The 22,998-nt window shown below is 38.6% G+C and overlaps 1 protein-coding gene across 1 annotated transcript in view; it reads right to left on the bottom strand.

The window, feature by feature from the left end:
* LOC124803361 (neural-cadherin-like) overlaps nucleotides 1-22,998 on the bottom strand; it is a 333,705-nt gene that overhangs the window by 54,505 nt on the left and 256,202 nt on the right. Inside the window, 3 exon segments of the mRNA XM_047264547.1 lie at nucleotides 14,233-14,493; nucleotides 15,201-15,343; nucleotides 15,430-15,635. Coding sequence (XP_047120503.1) covers nucleotides 14,233-14,493; nucleotides 15,201-15,343; nucleotides 15,430-15,635 — 610 coding nt within the window.

Below are 22,998 nucleotides of genomic sequence, written 5' to 3'. Positions count from 1 at the left end.
ATAAGTGAACATGACGACCTATATCACACCATGGAGGGTAAACAACTTGAAAGAGTACAGTGTGCAAAATTCCTGGGTATGCACATTGATGAGAAGATTAACTGGAGGGACCATGTGGTGAGCTTAGCACTAAAACTAAATTCAGCATGTTTTGTACTTAGTATAATTTCAACAGTTTGTAGTAATGACTGTACTAGATTAGTATATTTTGGCTATTTTCAGTCCATTGCATCCTATAGGATAGTATTCTGGGGAAAAACAAATTGTCATCTAAATGAGATTTCCAAATTACAAAAACGCGCTATTCGGATAATGACCCAGAGCCCACCTCAAACACATTGTAGGCCCCTTTTTAAAGCATTGAAAATTTTAACAATTCCATCATTATACATTCTGAAATGTCTGTTGGTGATCAAAAGAAATCAGGACAAAATGGAAACCAATACAGACTACCATAATTACGATACACGGCAATGTAAAGATCTCCACATACAAGCTGTAACAAGGACCCGAAGTCAGAAACATGTATGTAATCAAGGCATCAAACTTTTTAATGCACTACCAAAACATATCAAAGAGCTGGAAAATGAGGATAAATTTAAAACTGTTATAAAGAATCACATGCTTGACAAATGTTATTACAGGGTAAGTGAATTTCTATGCTCAACTATATTAGAATATAAAGATGCACATGCTTGACAAATGTTATTACAGCATAAGTGAATATCTCTGCGCAACTGTATAAGAATATATGTTTAAGTTAATGTGACAAATGAAATTACATCAGTGAATATGTCTGTCAATCACATAAGAAATTATGTTATAAAAACACTTATTAGTTGTATATTGTATTAAACATAAGATAGATTCATATGAATTCAGCTTAGATAAAAATTTTGTAAAGATATTATATAGTTGTTAAAATGTATCCTGACAAATCCTATATCACAAATGTGATCATTGGGATGATAATAAACAAATAATAAATGCACTGTGGCATAGAAATTAGCATTACAGCCTGGCATGCCATGGGCTGCCAGTTAAAACTCAATCACTAGCTTTTACTTGTTATTTAGTGTTTATCTGTTCTGGGAGATGCTGTGTACTACATCACTGTGGCTTGAATTAGGCAACATAAAAGTCATCACCTACATGGGCAGGAACAAGACTACAAGCATTACATCATTCCAAAAATCTATATAGTCAGGAGACCAATGGACCCAAGAACTGCAATAAGTCAACTGCATATCAGGTATTTATTAAAGCTTTCCAGAGATGCTGATCAGGACCTGATGAAATAGCTGAAAGGATTCAACCAAGTCATCAGACACAAGTGGGATGAAATGTGTTTGGCAAATGTGTACTTTTACTTGGATGGCATATCCCAGTAGTTGTTTATTCATTAGCTGGGACAAATTCCAGGCCACTATGAAGAAACCATTTGATGATAACCAGCAGCAAGTCCACTTAGTGGAAGAACAATTGAAGAACAAGGCCCAACATCATGGGGAAATGATACAGCCTTACATAGAGAATATTTGTCCTAATTGCCATGTACTGAATCCAAATATGACAGAAGCCAACAAAATCCCACACTTGATGAAAGGACTGCAGAAGACATATACCAGGCTCTTCTGGTAAAAGACATAAACCAACCAAGCAATTCATCATGTGGTGCAACATGTTAAGGAAATGCAACAGAAAATAACTGTACAAAAGAAGAATGTGATGCATATGGCAATTGTAGAAGACCACGATGACTTCACCATTCTTGTATTCCAGGCAATAAGAAAAGAGATACAACAGTTTAGACAGTTAGAACTGCTACACTGACTATGCAAGAGATAGTAGCCATCAATGTTCACCTCATACATCAGGAGGTAATAGAAAATGTTGAAGAAGAAGAGGTGTATTAGTCTTTGGCACTAATCTCTGCTGCCAATTGAACACACCAGTAAGAGTGGACTTGACCAACTTGGACTTATGTCACAACTATCAAATCACAGCCCAATATCTGACAAATGCAGACACAACCAACTCCTCTGCCAAATATACTTCCTCACAGAAGAACAGACATTTGGGATAAGGAGGGCAACACACCGGTATGTTTCCATTGTGGACATCCTAGACACAAAGCACACTACTGCAGAGAAAGAAGACACCACCAGATGCCAACCATTACAATAATTCCATCCACCCAGTCATCTGCGACTGATTACTGACAACCTGTGGGATGAATCCCATCACCATAGCCAGGATGAGGTCACTTCACAAAATGCTGTAGCCATTCCCCCTTGCCATATCCTAGCCACCAAATTCAGGGGAATTAAGCAAGGTGACCACCTGTGGAGGTGAGAATGCCTCAGATGAAAATACTCCAGGGATGGCAGTTACAAAGATGTCAGGAAACCTCAAAGGCATCATCATCTATGCCCGAGCTGTGCGGGCTTTAGTCAACTCAGGGACTTCCTTTTCTTTAATATAAAATGCTTATCATTACCGGCTAAACAAGACTATGCTCTGTGATATGTAAGCAATTGTGCTGGAAGCTGAAAGTGGGCAATACATCCAGTTGATAGCAAAATGTATTGAAAAAAAAAAAAATGGAAGACAGCCCTTCAAAATTGTCATTTTAACAGAATGTAGTTGTAATACTGTTCTTAAATGGGACTTCGTGCAGGTATCAAAAGCAGTCATTGGCTTTGGAAGATCTGAGTCATTCCAACAAGCATGCATAACAAAGATTACTCTGAGCGGTTATTTGCTGTTGAAGGAGTTATCCTGCTGTCATGAACATGACAAGTACCAATTGTCTATCTGGATGTTCAGTTAAACTGTGAAGCATTTGTCAATTGTAAAAAGCGACCCAGGCTCACAAAATAAATCTACATGCCAGTGGCAAGCATAAGAATTACAAGTGATTAAGGAGAACTGTGGATAACTAATTGTCATGAGCAGCTGCAACTCATTTGTAGAGGCATGTGCATGGAAAAGGAGGATGCAGTCCAGGAAGAGCAGTTTAGTGTCATTGAGGAAGAATCTTGCTGTGCTACCAATGCAGACTATGCAGGGGAGGAAGTTCCAATCTGATGTGAGGGAGACACAATGTCAGTAAGTGTTAGCTGTCCTGTGACAATTTTCAGGTGCCTTCAAATCCAGAGTGGAAAATAGGAAGACACAGTGACCCACAATAGAACATGATATCAACACTTGGCAACATCCGACAACTAGCCAGTGCTCTTATAGGGCATTGCTAGATGAATGACAGATAATCTGGAAGTGGAAAAGATACTGCAAGATGACATCAACGAACATTCAGAATATCCTCGGTCTCCTCCTGTCATCCTTGCGAAGAAGGAAGATGGCACATGACATTTCTGTGTTGACTATTGACAACTGAACAAAATCATGAAAAAAGATGATCACCCATTGTAAAGCACTGATGACACCCTAGTTTGCTTGAAATGAGCAAAGTATTTCTTGACTATGGACATGTAGTCAAGCTATTGCCAAATCAAGGTACGTGAGGCTGACTACAAGAAAACTGTTGCTGTGTCATCTGAACAAGGCACAGCCAGGGCAAAAGCACCACAGGCACAAAGATGCAAGCTGGTGCCAGTGTCATAGAGACTTGTCACTTGCGCAAGTTCCACCAGTGCCATGGGGGTGCTGATGATGAAGATATCGACTTCACCTCGACTAGTTGTCGGCTGAGTACAATACCTCAATCTGCGTGACAATGGTCAGAAGACTACTCGGAAGATAGAAGAGCAGTTCTCACCCACTTGGTTATAGATCATTGTGCATGGCTGACTTCGACAGGGAACATCATTTAGTGAGCTCTTAGAAGTGAACAGACAGTTGTCGTAAATTGCATTTGCTATATGCTGTGAAGTTTACCAACGATCATTTGCACTTAGCCATTGAGGGCCTCTTTGTGTTATATTACATGCAGTGTTGCAGACCTCAATATTGCACTAGTCACAAAGATAAGTAAACCTTTTAACTCATTTTTTGTGACTGTTACTAATTTGTTGGTGTGTTCGTTCTCCTATCCTGTTACCTGACCTTGGGGCATAGCTGTGTTGTAAGTGACAGGGAGAATTGTCTTAGAGGTGTACTGCACCAAAAGCCATTTTACGAACTCACAAACTCGGCCTACCATAACAACAGTTGCAACTCGGTCTCCACAGCTGTAGCGATGAGGCCTTTATAAAACTGGTGACGAGTGTTTACAAAAACTACCTTTATAACTCCTGATGACCTCTATGAGTTCAAAGTTATCCCTTTGGGCTATATAAAGTTCCACTCACCCTAAGAAATATAATGGGCAGTCTACCTATACACCTTAAATGAATGATGTGTCCTTGCTATGTAGATGACACTGTTGTGTTTTTGAAGACATTTGAAAAACATCTAAGCTGCCTGACAATCATGATGCATATTGTTCAGACTGTAGACCACTGACCAAAAGCAAAAAAGTGGCTCTTCATTTACTAAGAAATAAAAGGTTTGGGTTATCTAGTTAATGACAGAAGAGTCTCTCCTGATACAGAGAAAATATGAGCAGTCACAGATTTTCTGATTACTCCAGACATTTGTGAAGCAAGAAGGTTTCTCAGAATGTGCTCACACTACTGGTAATCCATAAAGGACTTCGGTACCTATGCACTTTGGCTCTGAGCACTATGGAAATTAACTTCTAAGGTCATCAGTCCCCTAGAACTTAGAACTACTTAAATCTAACTAACCTAAGGACATCACACACATCCATGTCCAAGGCAGGATTCGAACCTGCAACCGTAGCGGTCGCGCGGTTCCAGACTGTAGCGCCTAGAACCACTCGGCCGGCACCTATGCACTTTCCTTGCAAGATCTACTGCAGGGAGATGCCAAATTTTCCTGGAACAAGGTGCAAGAAAGAGCTTTCATTATCCTCTAAGAACTTGTTCAACATCTTCTCCACTCCTACAATCGTATGACAAGAATGCCAAGAAAGAATTTCAAATTGCCACTACTGGTTAAGGCATAGATGCAGTTCTAGTACAAATTCACGACTATGCAGAAAAGCTGGTAAGTTATGATTCCAGAGTACTCCCCAAACAACAGAGTGCCATGCAGTTGTTTAGGCTATCAACAAGCTGCAGCCATATTTATTTGTCATGCCATTCACTGCCTCGATCATCATTCAATGCTGGCTGACTAGCCTGAAGAATCCATAGAGGCAACTGGTGAGAGGGGAACTAAGGATTCAAGGGTACATCACAGTGATATGTGATAAAAGACACAAACGCAAGGACGCTGACTGTCTTTCAAGGAATTCTTTGGTGGAACACAGCTGTGTGGATGAAAGCCCATTCATTGTTGCATTAAATGGCACTGCTGTTGAACAGAGGGAAGATCCAGCACTGCTGATACCATAGAAGCCTAGAAGATAAGGAAATGAACCACAGGAGGATACCAATTAGTAAACAAAAATTGTATGAGAGGAACTATGATCCAATGGGGCAGAAATAATTGCTCATCATACCAGCTCATCTATGGTCAGCTATCCGGAAGTTTTTTCATGACACTCCAACATCTGTTCACCTGGGATTTGTGAAGATTCTAGACAGAATCACCACATGTATCACTGGCTAGTTCTCTACTGATCTATTAAGACACTATGTGAACCACAGCAAGGAATGCCAGAAATGGAAGCACATGTCACAATTAGCTCCTGGCTTTTAAATAAACTTGGTGTTGCATCTAATATCAATAAAAGTCAAAGTAAAGCCTAAACTACAATGTTCACATTAAAAGTTAATCTGCCCAGTCAGGCAATCAAGGCTATTTTTGAATACAATCACACCCCACAAAAGCTTGCAATATGTGATGTACTGTGACAGGGAAAGGAGCCTATGACCACTGGATGTATTAATTTTAGTAACTTATTTGCACTTTTACATGTATGTTCAGTTTCTTGTCAAAGACCTCCACAGAGCCAAGCCCTGAAACAATGTTTTGTTTTCTCTACTACACAGTGACACAGGTTACCCCAAAGCTATAACACAAAACATACATCCCATACTAATACAAATAAATCTACCTTTGGAACACATTGTGGAAACATATTAAACAGGGACTGGTAACAATAAACTTGTTTCCAGAATGAAATTTTCAATTTGCAGCTGAGTGTGCACTGATATGAAACTTCCTGGAAGATTAAAACTGTGTGCCAGACCGAGACTCAAACTCTCAGTCCGGCACACACTTTTAATCTGCCAGGAAGTTTCAATAAACTTGTTGTTCCAACCAATACCTCTGGGCCATCTGGTACAAATTCTGCCTGCAGCAGCACCATTCATCTGAATTGGAATCAACCTTTTGAAAGGCTCTTCAAGTCAATAAACAGAAACTGATGGATAATAGTTTTCACTGACTTCATCACCCACTACATTGTCACCAAAGCTGTGTCATCTGCTGAAGCTCCGGAAATTGCAATGTTCCTTGCAGAAGACACCATTTTGAAGTATGAAGCACATCAAGTAATGATCTGTGACTGTGTAAAAGTTTTCCAGTCAAGACTAGTATTAAGAGGCAATTTCATGTCGTGACATTACACACAGGGTGACAACTGCCAACCAACCATTGATGAATGGCCTCACAAATTGCTTCAGTAAGATCTTTGCAGATATGCTCTTGATGTACATTGATGTTGAACAGAGAGACTAAAATACAAACTCCCTGTCACGACATTTGCACATAACACAGTGAAGCAAGACACTAAAGGCTTCACACCATTTTTCCTGGTCCAGAGTCATGGGCAAAAATCACACTGGATACAAGATTTCCATTTCAACTGAACAATACTCAGAATGACTGTGTGAAACGTCTCATCACCATGTCTGAAGAAGCACGACAGGTGGCTTGCATATGGATACTGGAAAACCAGGAGAATGACCAAGAGCACTTAATGCAAAGCACTGGTGAGTGAAATTTGGCCTGGAAGACTTCCTATTAATTTTTACGCCTTTGTGGAAAACTAGTCTATCAAAAAACATTCAGTTGAAGATTACAACACTTCATCTAGAAGAAAAAAGTGCAAAGACATCACTCACATCCTCTGTATGAAGCCCCACTAAAGTCCAGAGGCACAAACTGATGATGGGGGCCTCTTTTTGAAGGAATCTGAAGACCCTCTTGATGACAGCAAAGCTTCAATGGGAGGGGCTACCATGACACTCAACATAGTGAAGGGCATGTGACAACTTGAACTGAACATGAGAATTCATCAGAGCTGCCATATAGAGGACCATTGACAAGATCTGGATCAAGGTGATGCAGTTAGTTCCAATGAAAACTTCTGGCACAGCGGGTTGCTGTTTCTTCAGGGGGTGGGTCAATGCTGTGAGCTGTGCTGAATGCAATGTGGCACAGTGATTAGCATCACTGGCTGGCAAGACACAAGTCACCAGTTCAAACTAAATCATCAAAAATTGTTTGTTGTTTAGTATTTATCATTGTGGAAAGGTTCTCAAAATTTCTTAGGATTGCGTATTATTGAATATTCAGTGTTTGTATACACAGCAGCACTCTTCAACTAAGAGCTCAGTTCTGATGTGTCTGTCTGTAGGTTACTGTTCTTAATAAACATGCTTTTTACATGTACTATTTATTAAAGTTGTCTAAACAGTTTAAAAGACAACATTTTTCAGATTTACATGGAAAGGATCAACATACGTAGGCATTGAAAAAATAAAAATAAAATCTTTGTGACTACATGACTGCCCTAAAAGTTTGCCAGTCAACAATGCCATCAGCTTGATTTTTTTACCACTGTGCTTGTTGACTGTACCCATAAAAGCTGTACCAAAACAGTTTCAGTTTTGAGCAGCAACAACAACTCATGAATACAATGAATAAATATACTGACTTTTCAAGTAAACATCTATATCCAAAATGATACAGTTGGGCATATGCACTAAAACTAAAATGGAAGCAATGCAGTCCATTTCACAACAGGAAACTGAAGGCTGTCCTTTCACAATAAGAAACCTCAAAATCCCTTTTACATAGTCCAATATCAAATTGTTTATAAAAGTTTATATTTTAAGCAGGTTTTGGATCCATAAACAGGGAAAATGATGAAGGGCACATGTCACTGGAACATTTCTAATCTCTGTTCATTTTGTGAATAATAATGTACAGTTTGCACTAGCCCTGATAAATCACAATAATGAATTTTTTAACAAGAAAAATTGCTAAACAGCTGTGCAGTTTGAGAAGTTATTTTCTTTTCTTTTCTTTTGACAACCAGTTTTGGCAATTCAGTATGTCATCTTCAGGCCCCATGAACACTTCATGTATCAAACATGTTGATATTGGCATGCTGGAGCCATCAGTATATGGATACCATGTATTTATATTTCGAGTGCTTGCTTCGAAGATGTGACAATAACTGTGGAGACTGTGGTTCAGCTGTTCCAGCCCAGTGTGTTATTGGAGACAGAGGGATGTTTGTGTACAGGGAGATGGCATCAGTAGAAACAAGTAGGGATCCAAGACGTAAAGGAGTTTTTCCAATACCACCCCTAGTTCCAATCTCTTATCACTGGGATCAAGTCCCTGTGGAAGACACAGGCACAAGACCTGCCCAATGGACCCACCCACTATGCCAGTTCTGCACAGGCTTAGCCTACCCCTTCAGAGGCTGGGCCGCCTGTGAGAGCAGCAGTGACGTATATCAGCTCTGCTGCAAGCATTGCAAAGCTTTTTATATTGGTATGATGATCAGCCAGCTGCCCACCAGGATGAACAGCCACTGCCAAACTGTGGCCAAGAGCAAAGTAGACCACCCTGTGGCACGACATGCAGCTGAACATGCTTGGTGAAAATGGCTGCTTCACTACCCAAGCCATATGGAATCTCCCTTCCACCACCCACTTTCTGAACTGCACAGATGGGAGTTGTGCTTATAACACATTCTCTGCTTCCAGAATAATCCCGGCCTCAACCTATGGTAACATACTCTCCCCAAACTCTCTGTCCTGTCACCCTCCTCCATATTCTCGTCTCCCACCCTCTTTGTGTGCAGCCTTCTGAGAATGCACCTGTCCATCTTTCCCATTCTCTGCTCCTCTCCTTTTTTACTCCCACCCCCACTCCTGCACCACCTCTCTGTCCCACAGTCTCCCAACACTGTGCCTGTTGGCAGTCTATAGTCCAGTCCCTGCATGCTCCCCCAGACTGTAGTCTTCTCTGCCCCCACCCATACCCTGCTATCCCTTCCCCTTCCCTGCACCCTCCAGGTTGCTGCTTCCATTCAACGTGACAGTTGTATTCCAGTCTGAGCTCCTGGAGATGGTGGACATGGCTGCGTGAGGCGTACTTGCTCATGTGAATGAATGTGTGTGTTTCCTTTTCTCACAAAGGTTGTGCCTGAAAGCTAATGTGTAAGCATCTTTTAATTGTTTGCACCTGTAACATAATGTGTCATTTTTATGGCAAGTAGCAATCTATATTTTCCTTAAATTGTTGTTAATGCCAACTTTTGCATATCTTCTAAAGCGTTCCTATAAAACTTCATGTTTCCTACGCATCAAAGCAAATGATTTGAAAATTGCATATAATTAGATGATTAAATCATATTTCACGTTAAACTAGAAAAGAAGTAAACTGCTGAAATGGGGAGCTTTAAAGAGCATGTTTGAGGCTGCTATACATCTGTCAAATGTCACATTGTGTATAGTAGTGACACTGAATTCTACAATATTATGAAAACAATAATTGCTACTCACCATGCAGCAAAAATGCTGATTCGCAGATAGATACAACAAAAAGACTGTCAGAAAATGACCATTCGGCCAACAAGGCCTTTGTTGGAGATAGAACACGCAGACACACACTCATGAAAATGTGACTAACACACACAAGACTAAAGTCACTGGCAGCTGTGTCAGGCCACAGAGGCCAGTGACAGTGGTCATATATGTGTGTAAGTTGTGACTGATTGCTTATTTCAAAATTTATTTAAACTATCGTGGTAATTTTGTCTCTCTTTTATGTTTTTGAAAAATGCACCAGCCTTATATAGACCACTGAATTATCCAGTCAGCTATTTTTTCATAACTGGCTATTTAATTCAATGAGGAAATAATGAAACATAATGAGTTGGAAACTCCTTCATCTATTGTGTTTTCTATACCCATGAGTAACTAAAATTTTTCCCTTTTTCTTTCTATATCTAATGCAGCTGCACAAACAATTTGTAAAATGAACATGAATATCTCAAACTGTTATTTATTTGTGCGAAATTCCATTTAAATTTATAATTCAGTTTGTTATATTTATCTTCCAATTATACATTTAGCTCCACCCAAGCTCAGTTAATTAAAAGTTATGGTCAATTGAAATTTTGACAATAGTAAATAATGATGGAAAACTTTGAGCTAATAGACAGAATATAAAGTGTCGTTACCATTCATTCAATAGCAGATATTTCATTCTTTTTGAAAACATGCTCTGAATTACTTGGAACTAATTAAATTTGAAGATAACAGACACCAAAAGTTTGGAATCTTATAATTTCAATTGCTGATTTTGCTTTAATGCTTACAAGATTCTGAACTTTAACATTGCATTTTTTTTACTATGTGTTTTCCTGAATAGGACAATGCCTACCACTAATTAATTAAGATGTAATTAAGATTTTGAGTAATTTATTATAATAAAAGATTATTTTCAAGATGGATGCCATGCTTTTAATTGGGGATTTCTAACTTGGAAACATAACTATGTTCCACATACTTTTATAATTTACTAACCTCCAACATTTTTCATACCAGGTAACAGTAAAGTACAGGGTGGGCACAAAGTCTTGCCCAGATTATAACAATTTATTACAGAATAACCATTTGACATAATAATTTACATTTGATGCCGTTACATAGGTTAGTGTTACTAGTTTTTTTAAGACCATTTATGTTAGTAAACCTTAACATGTGCTCCCTTGGTAGCTTGGAGAATGTCGAGGCAGTATTCCAGTTCCCACCAGGTGTTTCGTAACATGTGTTCTGTCACAGTGCCTACAGCAGCTTGTATCTTAGTCTTCTGCTCGTCAATGTCAGCAAGTGGTGTGATGAAGACTCTGTCCTTGATATAGCCCCAGAAAAAAAAGGCAAGGGGCGTAATGTCTGAGGAGGGGAGTAACGTCCAGATTGGTGGATTGGAAGGAACGGTCCAACAGCCTGGTCACCCCGCTCTCCAGACATTACGCCCCTTGACTTCTTTTTCTGGGGCTATATCAAGGACAGAGTCTTCATTACACCAGTTGCTGATGTCGATGAACTGAAGGCTAGGATACAAGCTGCTGTGTGTACTGTGACAGAACACATGGCACGAAACACCTGGCTGGAACTGGAATACCACCTCAACATTCTTCGAGCTAGCAAGGGATCACACACCGAGGTTTACTAATGTAAGTGGTCTTAAAAAAACTAGTGACACTAACCTATGTAAAGGCATAAAATGTAACTTATTATGTCAAATGGTTATTCTGTTATAAATTTTTATAATCAGGGCAAGACTTTGTGCTCACCTTGTATTATAGTGCATACAAAATCTAACCTAACTGATTTTCAAAACATTAAGTAGTTTCAAAAATAACCTCATATTCTTACACCTGTCTTTAAATAGCCATTCCTCCTCCAGAATCACCAGTTTGTGACCAGTCAGCAGTCATGTAACATCACTATGTCGGTCCATGTTAGAGTCCAACATCAGATACAAAACGCGAAAGCATCTATACTAAATGAGACTGTGACCAGAAATTACAGACATGATAACTATGTTGATCTATCCTACTTGGTCCAGAAGAGACAATGTCAGACCTACGATTGAGCTTTAGGGAACACTGTACATGATTCCTTCTCAGTCAAAATAATGTCAGTGGACTACCTAGGTTGAATTTCTAAGTATGAGTTTCTACATTCTTTTGGTTAGATATTACATTATCCATTGGTTGGCTTTATCATATATCCCTTAACCCCTCAGTTTATCTAAGGGGAATATTGTGATCACCCACTCAAATGCCTTAAACAGATCACAGAAAATGTCAACTGGTGCTATTTTGTTATTTAATGCTTGTATAATTTGGTGAGTTAACATGTAAATTGCAATGATTGTGTTGAAATTGTAATTGTGATTTACTGAGAATATTACTGTTGGTTAGGGAACATACTATTTTAGTATGAGTCAGTTCTCAAAAATTTGGAAAATTAAGTCAGTAGTGAAACAGGTCAGTAGTTATTGTCATCTCTCCTATCACCTTTCGTGTCGAGGGGATTTACAACAGCATATTTCAGTCTACCTGGAAAAATGCCTCGCATTAATGATATATAATTTTCTTAATTTCAGAAGAAAAAGTTGGTGATAACTGCATATGATTGAATTTTAAGAGACTTGCTTTTACAACATACTGCTGTGACTTTTCTCTTAATGTTTGGCTGTCATTTTCTATTATGTTTGAGAAATGAAAATTAAATACATTTGCTATCTGTGATTCATTTATAGCCCTTCCATTAGGTTCAATAGTGATGGGTTGTCCTGTGTCTCATCTCACTACATTCCATGCATATCACTGCATTCTCTCAGTTATTTCGGTTTGTTATTTTATTTATAAGATCAAATAAATGTCACATCAATTCCCTTCAGATGGCCAGTGTAATTCCTTATAAAACTAATGTGAAGCATCAAAGAACATTATGCACTCTGTAACGTTCCCTGGCAAACTCACACATTAACAAACTAAAATTTATTTGTACCATATACGCCGCTCTGAGCATTTGTATATAATGTAATTATTTAACAAAAAATATTATTGAATTTTGCGTAAAAGACATTTGTTATTATTGTAATATTTTTTGTAGTAATATTCTCTCTGTATTTAGGATGGTAATATTTCTATATTAATAATGTAATTGCAAAATGTGTCAATATCTGCGATAACAGAGATGTGAAATTCAGCCAGTCGAAAATAATGTCGTGAAATTACAAAGAAATGTTAATAGTCAGCAATACTATGAAAGCATAATGCACTATGTATTCTTTGGTCTTCCTCGTTTAGAGCTGAAAGCGGTAGGAAGCTGTGTCGATGTATTCGGTGAATGGGTAGACGTCATTTGTCTGTATCTAGATTTAGCCGCCATTGAAGAAGAAATTACGAACTAATGTGAGTTGAATATTTGTTGTGGTAAAAATATATTGAAATTTATAAAAAGTGTGTATTATTAATGTAAATTAGCTTGCCCATGTCATCTATAATATTTCTTTAAAGAGTTTTCAGCATTTTTTAGCGGTGTTGCTGGGCTGTGCCGCGACCGATCGATTTGCAGCGGTGGCACATTTAAAAAATTGTTCCGCTAAAGGAAAAATCAACCAAACCCGTAAATCGGGAACAGATAGATAAAAAAATTAACAGTGAATTAAGAGAATGTTCTTCTTTTACAGCGATCCAGAGACTGACTGAGATTTTAAAAAATAGTTACACATTTGTGCATTCTTAGATGGATAGTTAACATTGAAATTTAACAATTTTGGTTCTTTCAAATAACTTTAATGTATAGCGAAGTAGGTTTGATCAGTGATAATTAAATGTCGGCTTGGTAATAATTAACCATTTTCTGCTAATAGTGATAATCTTGTGTTCAAAAGCTAACGCCGGGATAGAATTCAGTAAAAATATTTAACAAAAAATCCACTGCATTTAGAAAATGTGTGCCAAGGCCGAATGATGTAAAGAATTTAATTTTCAACCAAATATTCTTAATCAGTTAATATGAGTTCACGTAATTTTTAAATGTACGTAATTCTTTTGAAAGTGAAAATTTTTATTACCACACGTAAATAAGAGAGAGGTTCTACAACAAAGTTCGCATGCAAAGAAAGTAAGGTAAAGAAAATTAACTTAAAAGCAAATTTTATTCTTTAACGAAAAATTTCATAGCGATTTCGTTAAAACTCTGAAACAATGAAAACCAGTAGTTTTATTTCGTTTATAAGTTTACTGGGATTAACAGCAAGGAAGATGACCTCATATTTCCCTCTTAACAACATTTCTATGTGAAATTTCAGAAATCTAAAAGTGCATGAAACGTAATTTCTTGATACTATGTTCAGTATTTGAATCATTATCACTACAATAAACTATACTACAAACTAACGTTATAGAAAATTGTTATCTATTTTAAGTACCTGTCCATTGTAAAACAAGTTTCTTATGCAGCCATTAAAGTTTATAAAATTGGGACTCGCATTCCACTTCTGAATTTCCTTTGCAAACAATTTTGAGTAAGTGCCGCCAATCTGAAGAGGACTATTTAAAATAAGTTTTCCACTGAACAGAGGAAATTCCCCCTTTGCTATGCAATTTGATCCATTGAAAAATGATGCTGTCATGTCATTCATTTCCAAAACATCAGCAGATTTACAGTGGTCAACTAAGAGATGAACATTCTGAAACAAAAGGGGAAAACCCTGATAAATTAATTTTATTACTAATGAAATTCTAACATAAGGTTTTCCATAAGGAAATTATTTTATCTATGTATTTATATCTGAAGGTGAGATTCACACAGAGGACCAAATGCTAGAACACAAATGCTAGAATGTATTGGATGTGATGACAAGTGCTACGAAGAATTTGGTAGATTCTTTCAAATTGTCTACAGGATGAACAAAATAAAAGGAAAACCTCAAAAAGTCTAACATGAAATAAGTGACTGGTTGGTAAACAGAACTATTCTTTACAGACACTGCTTGCATATTTATAAGTTAAGCTCTCATACATGCCTGCAGTGATTTCCAATGAAGACTTTGCTGTTTGGAGTACTTTGTCATGAAATGTGAAAAAGATTTTTAGTCACATTTTTTCCTCCTTTCTGCTCATCCCTTTTAATTCACATATCTTTTGCAACTACACTTTCAGCCTAGTTTTTCATACAGGAATGAAATTAACCACCACTGATATCATTATATGATTAATAACACCAGCAGTGTAATGTAAATAAAATAGCAAATAAGACCTTTCATATTTTCGTACTAAAAAGAAAGAAAAGCCACAGTTAAGGTAACTGAATGAAGCTGAGAACTCAAATTTTGTAACAGAGAAGCAACTTCCTCATTACTGTCGAATTAATAAATATTCTGATATATCTACTAACCTCATAGTTCCAGAAAATGTCAATTTGATGCCATTTCCCATCATTTAAAGGTTTCTTTGTTTTTATGAATAGTTCTACTGTAACCTCTCCTAAATGCATAAGTAGCCTAGGTCTGCCATTTCTTACTTCTAATGCAATGTAATCTGTAAAATTAGGAAAGCATATTTTTACACTACATACCACTATAACAGTGTTTCTGTATGAATATTACAATAAACATGAATGATACCTGATGTAGTCATATGATTTAACATGAAGGAAGATAGAGGACCATCATAGAGCAGCAGACCATGCTCCTTAATAGTCACAAATTCAAGACTAAGGTGATTTTCAGCCTGTGTGTGAAATGATGGAAACCAAGCCCAGCCATTTCCCTGGAAACTTCTTACAGTCTGCTGACAGCGAGGTCCTCTGAATCCATCTGGACACACACAGCTACAAAATAAGCCAGTTTAGATATAAAGACGGCCACTGTATGGCAAACGTGGAGAAAATATTTCTCGTATAACAACTGAAATAACACACACACAAGCTTTGTGATACATGTGGAACCATATGAAGTTCACTTACAAACAACAAATAACAGTCTTAACAGCAACCTATTACATTTAAAACCAAATGTTAAGGTATCAGAAAGAAAAATTCTTATCCCAAAGAACAGAAAAATAAGGAAATATAAAAAGCTGTCGAACAGGGAAAAACTGGAAGAAAAAATACTGAGAAATGTAAATCATGATGGTTGTACAATGTGTTCAACAGGAATAGAATACAATAACAGATTTTCTCAAATAATATAAACTGTAAAGAGGAAACAACAAAAAACTGTAAAGTCACTTAAAATTTTTGTTCCTTAGTGTTATTTTTCAGTTTTAAACTGTCTTAGTATTCATGATATAATTCCATAATTTTAATTATATTTCACTGCCTGTGAATTCTTGTATAATGTCAGAATATTTGTATTTAATAATGTTTAATTTCTTCACCAGTTACTGATTTTTGATCTTGACAACTGCATAATGTCACTGTGCATTTTCCTCACTTGTATGAAATTTATTTACTCATGTGGCTCATAACCTGTCCAACACACTCTTTTTGGTGCTGCTAGGAGCATCACAAGTTATGTGTCTTACTTGTCTCTCAAGAAGTGACCATGATGAGTTGATTAATAGCTGAGCTCTGTATATTACTTGATGGTGAACATGATGATGAAGATGATGATGATGAGAATGAGGCAAAGGAAGAGGAGGAGAGAGGATGAAACTTGCTACTGGCATCTAGCCTACTCCTCTCAAATAGTACCAAAATGGTTGCAAAACTTAGTGTCCTCGTCTTTCAAACAGATTTCATCAGGAGTGTTACATTGCGACACTTCACTGCACTGTTTGGAGAGGCATGGAATTTAGTTCAGTACACTGATGTAAAATTCCACTGCTACCACTCCTAATGCCAACCAATTACTGGCACTGAAAATGTTTTCACACCATGGTTTAAAGCATCTACAAAGGTGTTCCGTGACTGGATTAGATTCCTTTACAATACTGATTAACAAAGGCAAATACTTGTATTTAATGTGCCCTGCCAAATTAATATTCTGATTCTGAATAAATTATCTTTACTACTTTATAATCCTTCACCTCTCCATTTGAGTTTTGTTGTATGTGGTATACAGAAATGCACCTCAACGAATATCTGCTGACAAACTTAAATAATTTGTTATGGTTTTTTGATAATTATTACTTTGGAACCATCTAATCACAACTGACTAAACCATAATTTTTGTGCTATAAGTATTTCACCTTTATTGTTTGCAAAGCATTTTCAGTGGAGTGGAATATGTACGTATTTTGGTTTATAGTATTTATATCTAAAAACAAAGATGATGTAACTTACCAAACGAAAGTGTTGGTATGTTGATAGAGACACTAACAGACAAAAACACACACACAAAATTCAAGCTTTTGCAACCCACGGTTGCTTCATCAGGAAAGAGGGAAGGAGAGGGAAAGACGAAAGGATGTGGGTTTTAAGGAAGAGGTTAAGGAGTCATTCCAATCCCGGGAGCGGAAAGACTTACTTTAGGTGGGAAAAGGGACAGGTATACACTCACACACACACATATATCCATCCATACATATACAGACACAAGCAGACATATGTAAAGGCGAAGAGTTTGGGCAGAGATGTCAGTCGAGGTGGAAGTACAGAGGCAAAGATGTTGTTGAATGACAGGTGAGGTATGAGCAGCGGCAACTTGAAATTAGTGGAGGTTGAGGCCTGGTGGGTAACGAGAAGAGAGGATATATAGAAGGGCAAGTTTCCATCTCCGGAGTTCTGATAGGTTGGTGTTAGTGGGAAGTATCCAGATAACCCGGACGGTGTAACACTGTGCCAAGATGTGCTGGCCGTGCACCAAGGCATGTTTAGCCACAGGGTGATCCTCATTACGAACAAAAACTGTCTGCCTGTGTCCGTTCATGTGAATGGACAGTTTGTTGCTGGTCATTCCCACATAGAACACTTCACTGTGTAGGCAGGTCAGTTGGTAAATCACGTGGGTGCTTTCACACGTGGCTCTGTCTTTGATTGTGTACACCTTCCGGGTTACAGGACTGGAGTAGGTGGTGGTGGGAGGGTGCGTGGGACAGGTTTTACACCGGGGGCAGTTACAAGGGTAGGAGCCAGAGGGTAGGGAAGATGGTTTGGGGATTTCATAGGGATGAACCAAGAGGATACAAAGGTTAGGTGGACAGCGGAAAGACACTCTTGGTGGAGTGGGGAGGATTTCATGAAGGATGGCTCTCATTTCAGGGCAGGATTTGAGGAAGTCGCATCCCTGCTGGAGAGCCACATTCAGAGTCTGATCCAGTCCCGGAAGTGGGGCAATTTTGGGGTTCTTCTGCGGGAGGTTCTGGGTTTGAGGGGATTAGGAAGTGGCTCTGGTTACTTGCTTCTGTACCAGGTCGGGAGGGTAATTGCGGGATTCGAAAGCTGTTTTCAGGTTGTTCGTGTAATGGTTCAGGGATTCAGGACTGGAGCAGATTTGTTTGCCATGAAGACCTAGGCTGTAGGGAAGGGACCGTTTGATATGGAATGGGTGGCAGCTGTCATAATGGAGGTACTGTTGCTTGTTGGTGGGTTTGATGTAAACAGATGTGTGAAGCTGGCCATTGGACAGATGGAGGTCAATGTCAAGGAAAGTGGCATGGGATTTGGAGTAGGACCGGGTGAATCAGATGGAACTAAAGGAATTGAGGTTGGAGAGGAAATTCTGGAGTTCTTCTTCACTGTGAGTCCAGATCATGAAGATGTAATCAATAAATCTGTACCAAACTTTGGGTTGGCAGGCCTGGGTAACCAAGAAGGCTTCCTCTAAGTGACCCATAAATAGGTTGGCGTACGAGGGGGCAATCCTGGTACCCATGGATGTTCCCTTTAATTGTTGGTATGTCTGGCCTTCGAAAGTGAAGAAGTTGTCAGGATGAAGCTGGCTAAGGTAATGAGGAAAGAGGTTTTAGGTAGAGTGGCAGGTGATCGGCGTGAAAGGAAGTGCTCCATCGCAGCGAGGCCCTGGACATGCAGCATATTTGTGTATAAGGAAGTGGCATCAATGGTTACAAGGATGGTTTCCGGGGGTTACAGATTGGGTAAGGATTCCAGGCATTCGAGAAAGTGGTTGGTGTCTTTGATGAAGGATGGGAGACTGCATGTAATGGGTTGAAGGTGTTGATTTATATAGGCAGAGATACATTCTGTGGGGGCTTGGTAACCAGCTACAATGGGGCAGCCAGGATGATTGGTTTTGTGAATTTTAGGAAGTAGGTAGAAGGTAGGGGTGCTAGGGGTGCGGGGTGTCGGTGGGGTCAGGAGGTTGATGGAGTCAGGTGATAGGTTTTGTAGGGGGCCTAAGGTTCTGAGGATTCCTTGAAGCTCTGCCTGGACATCAGGAATAGGATTACCTTGGCAAACTTTGTATGTAGTGTTGTCTGAAAGCTGATGCAGTCCCTCAGGCACCTACTCCCGACGATCAAGTACCACAGTCGTCAAACCCTTGTCCGCCGGGAGAATGACGATAGATTGGTCAGCCTTCAGATCATGGATAGCCTGGGCTTCAGCTGTGGTGATGTTGGGAGTAGGATTAAGGTTTTTCAAGAAGGATTGAGAGGCAAGGCTGGAAATGAGAAATTCCTGGAAGGTTTGGAGAGGGTGATTTTGAGGAAGAGGAGGTGGGTCCCACTGTGACGGAGGACGGAACTGTTCCAGGCAGGGTTCAATTTTGATAGTGTCTTGGGGAGTAGGATCATTAGGAGTAGGATTAGGATTATTTTTATTTGTGGCAAAGTGATATTTCCAGCAGAGAGTATGAGTGTAGGACAGTAAATCTTTGATGAGGGCTGTTTGGTTGAATCTCTGTAACGCACCAAATACAAAATGTAAATGCTTAATGCGATCAAAGGAAATGATGGACAAGATTCCACAAAGAGGAGACAGTTCATTCCATTTCTAAATCAAAGATTTCCTGTCCTACACTCATACTCTCTGCTGGAAATATCACTGGTCCATTTCATCCTCAAGCAAGCGGGCAAACTGAATGAGTTCACCTTAGGTTATCTAAGATGTTGAGCTACTACATTAACCCACAGCATTTAAATTGGGATGCCTATTTGAACCTAGTTATCTGTGCCTACAACACAAAATCTCATTCTGGAATGTGCTCCAACATGAACTGGGTCCACAAAGTGAACCATTGAAGGAATTTGCAAAACAGTTAAAGAAATTTGGAAAATGGTTAAACGCGGCAATACAAAAGTGTTAGAGAAACAAGAGCATATTGGGCAAAGAGCAAGTAAACTACCACAGTATAGAATAGGGCATTGGGTATTGGTAACTAATCCTTATACTATATAGGCAAAACTAAGAAATTTTTGACTAAGTATCAAGAACCATACAAAGTTGTTGAAATGACTTGAACAGTCAACGTAAAACTGCAATTACCAACAAGGACTTTGATAGTGCATGTCAGTCAAGTCAAGCCATTTAAGGATGTAGTTGATGCATTGCCACAAATCTCTTCAACCAATCCTGAAAGATCAGAAAGACGAAAGAAATAACTACCTAAGAAGGATATATCTTATTCATTTAGATCTAGGAGTAAGTAAAGTAGGATTCTTCAGTGTAATCCAAGTATCATGATTGTTGTTTTTATGTTAGTATAATTTTTTCTTCTATTATACTGTTTTGTCTTTAGTTAGTAGGAGGGTCATGTGCCAAGATGCAGGCCAGAGAAATTCTTCTGTGCATAGCACTGCTATATTATTGCAAAGGACATATAATGCAGAATCAACCGCTGCACAATGGTAAACTGTTCATTAGAAAAGCAGATGTCCTACTAACAAACCACAAACGGAATTCCAGACAATCAGAGACCACTGGCTTTATTCTATGTTTCCATGAGAAACAGTAATCATTACTTGTTAAGAAAATGGGACACCTACAGGAATTATGTGATTAGAATTACAAGGTAATGGACTGTTAATAAAAGGGACTAGATGTGAGCTAGCAGCAAGACAGTTTCACCATCCAGCTACCATTATGGGTACAGCACTAATTAATGCATCCACACCAATGTTGTACTGGCCAGAGAAATCACCACACATTCTATCCCACCAAAACCTAACTTTTATCAACTCACTGGATTCAACTTTATTATAGTTGATAGATAACTTGATAAATTCCGAAAACCAACAAATCCCAGTAAACCAAATATTGCAGCATGTGAAACAGTATAATGAAAAGCACAGGCAGAAGGCAATTATTTACAGTTTGTCAACCCTGAGCGTAATCTTGGGTCCGATATTTATTTGTGCAATATAATTCTGTGTGAAATGTAAAATAGTGCACTTTAGTGAAATTGCAAACCACCAAATGCCAGTAAAATGGATACAACCGAGTCATAAGATGGAAGCAGAAAACACACCACTGTAATTAGATGAGCATAGCAGAATGAACTAAGATTCAATATTCCATTGTAACTTAGCATAAGGAGAAATGTAAATTACTGATTAAGAATATATAGACTAACCAATAACAAGTGAAGATGAAAATTCAGGATGAATTTTAACAAAAGGGAGGCATGTGTTACGGTACAGAGTAATATAGGTTTCAAGTTATAAATTTTTTAACAGCGTTCACCCACCTTGACATGAGATCGGTTGGTTATACCACAATTAGCAGTGGAGCAGGAAGTATGGTGATGCAAGACAGATGGGCAGCACAGTCTGCAACTCTGCAGTAGCTCAGTGAGAGAGAGCACATGCAGAGGGAAAAGACAGAAGGACAGCAACTAAGCAAAATAACATGCATGCTTGTTTGCGCAGCAAAATGCTGCAAGAAGTGATACCCATGGCTATGGGAAATACTCCTAGACCAACTTCACTAGCTGCTAAGAGAGAATTAAAGCAAGGGTAGCAGAATAATGAGGCCACCTGCAGTCATTGATAGTAAACCATATGTCACAGAACTACAGAGAGCTCTTTAAATACCGGAGCCCCAGCTCCAAGTAGAGGGAACGATTCAGGTCAATGGGAACAATGGAGTACAAGTTGATGACATTCTGTTCCATGACCATGTTATTTTAGTAAGTCTTGTTGCAGATCAACAACCACAGTACCAGCCAGCTGTGGAGTGCTGCAGAGCTGAAGTCCACTGATGAATTTCATGCTGTGTCGCTCCAACCACTACTGATGGGAGAGCTGCTGAACTACCAGCAGCAGTGCAGTACCAGGTGTGTACTCTCTGAGTGTGGGACGAAAGACAACAACCAGGCTGGCAGTACTGGGTTCAATGCCTGCCATCTACACTGCACCGAGGATGGGGTGGTCCAGGGAAAAAGAGGCACAGAGTGGGATTGTGTACACTCCCTCAGCTGGTAGCAGCTATCTTGTTCCATGTTTGTAGGATGTTGGCTGTGGTATTTTAAGTCTCTGCAAATGTGACTTGATTTGTTTCATACTTCCAATACCTAATGTGTTACTTGTATTGTGTTTTAAAACACCTGTATGTCATGTCTATGTATAATGAATCACAAATTTGACATTCAATTTTGTAAATTCCTGATCCCTGGAATTCAACCCTCTTGATTGTTGGTTGGCTTATGTTTGTCTGGAGAGTTTGCACAGTTTTATATGCTATTTGGAGATCTTTAAAAAATAAAAAAAAAAAATTGTGCATGGCAATCTGTGTGTTGATTCATGTGTTTAAGTCATAGTGAATCATGAACTTCCTTTCTGTAAAAAAAATATTGTGCATGGCAATCTGTGTGTTGATTCATCTGTTTAAGTCATAGTGAACCATGAACTTCCTTTTTGGGCAGCATTGTCACTGTGTGTGTGTGTGTGTGTGTGTGTGTGTGTGTGTGTGTTGTGGGTACTTGTGGGTTTGAGGCTGTTGGCAACACCATCTACAACAGTACATCAAAATGAGCATACAGTTCCTACTGGTGTGAAAATGAAATTTCAAATGGCAGGAAGAAGACCAAGAAAATCTCTAACAAAGAAACAGAACTCATGTAGATCAACATCCTAGAAATCCGTACATACTACTTTAAATTATTACTACATCATAGAAAAGCAAGAAGTCCTAGAATTGTTTACAATCTCAATCTACAGTATCCTAAGTGTAAACCAAATATTATAAACAAAAATATGTATTTATTCCTGACCACTTAAGATGCCTTGCAAACAATAAAGGTAACACATATATGGCACAAAACAGTGTTTCATTCAGTTGTGATTAGATGATC

The sequence above is a fragment of the Schistocerca piceifrons genome, chromosome 6 (genome assembly GCF_021461385.2).
Source record: "Schistocerca piceifrons isolate TAMUIC-IGC-003096 chromosome 6, iqSchPice1.1, whole genome shotgun sequence".
NCBI lineage: Eukaryota > Metazoa > Arthropoda > Insecta > Orthoptera > Acrididae > Schistocerca > Schistocerca piceifrons.
The sequence above is the reverse complement of the archived record's forward strand: the minus strand, read 5'-3'. Positions and strand labels throughout refer to the sequence as shown.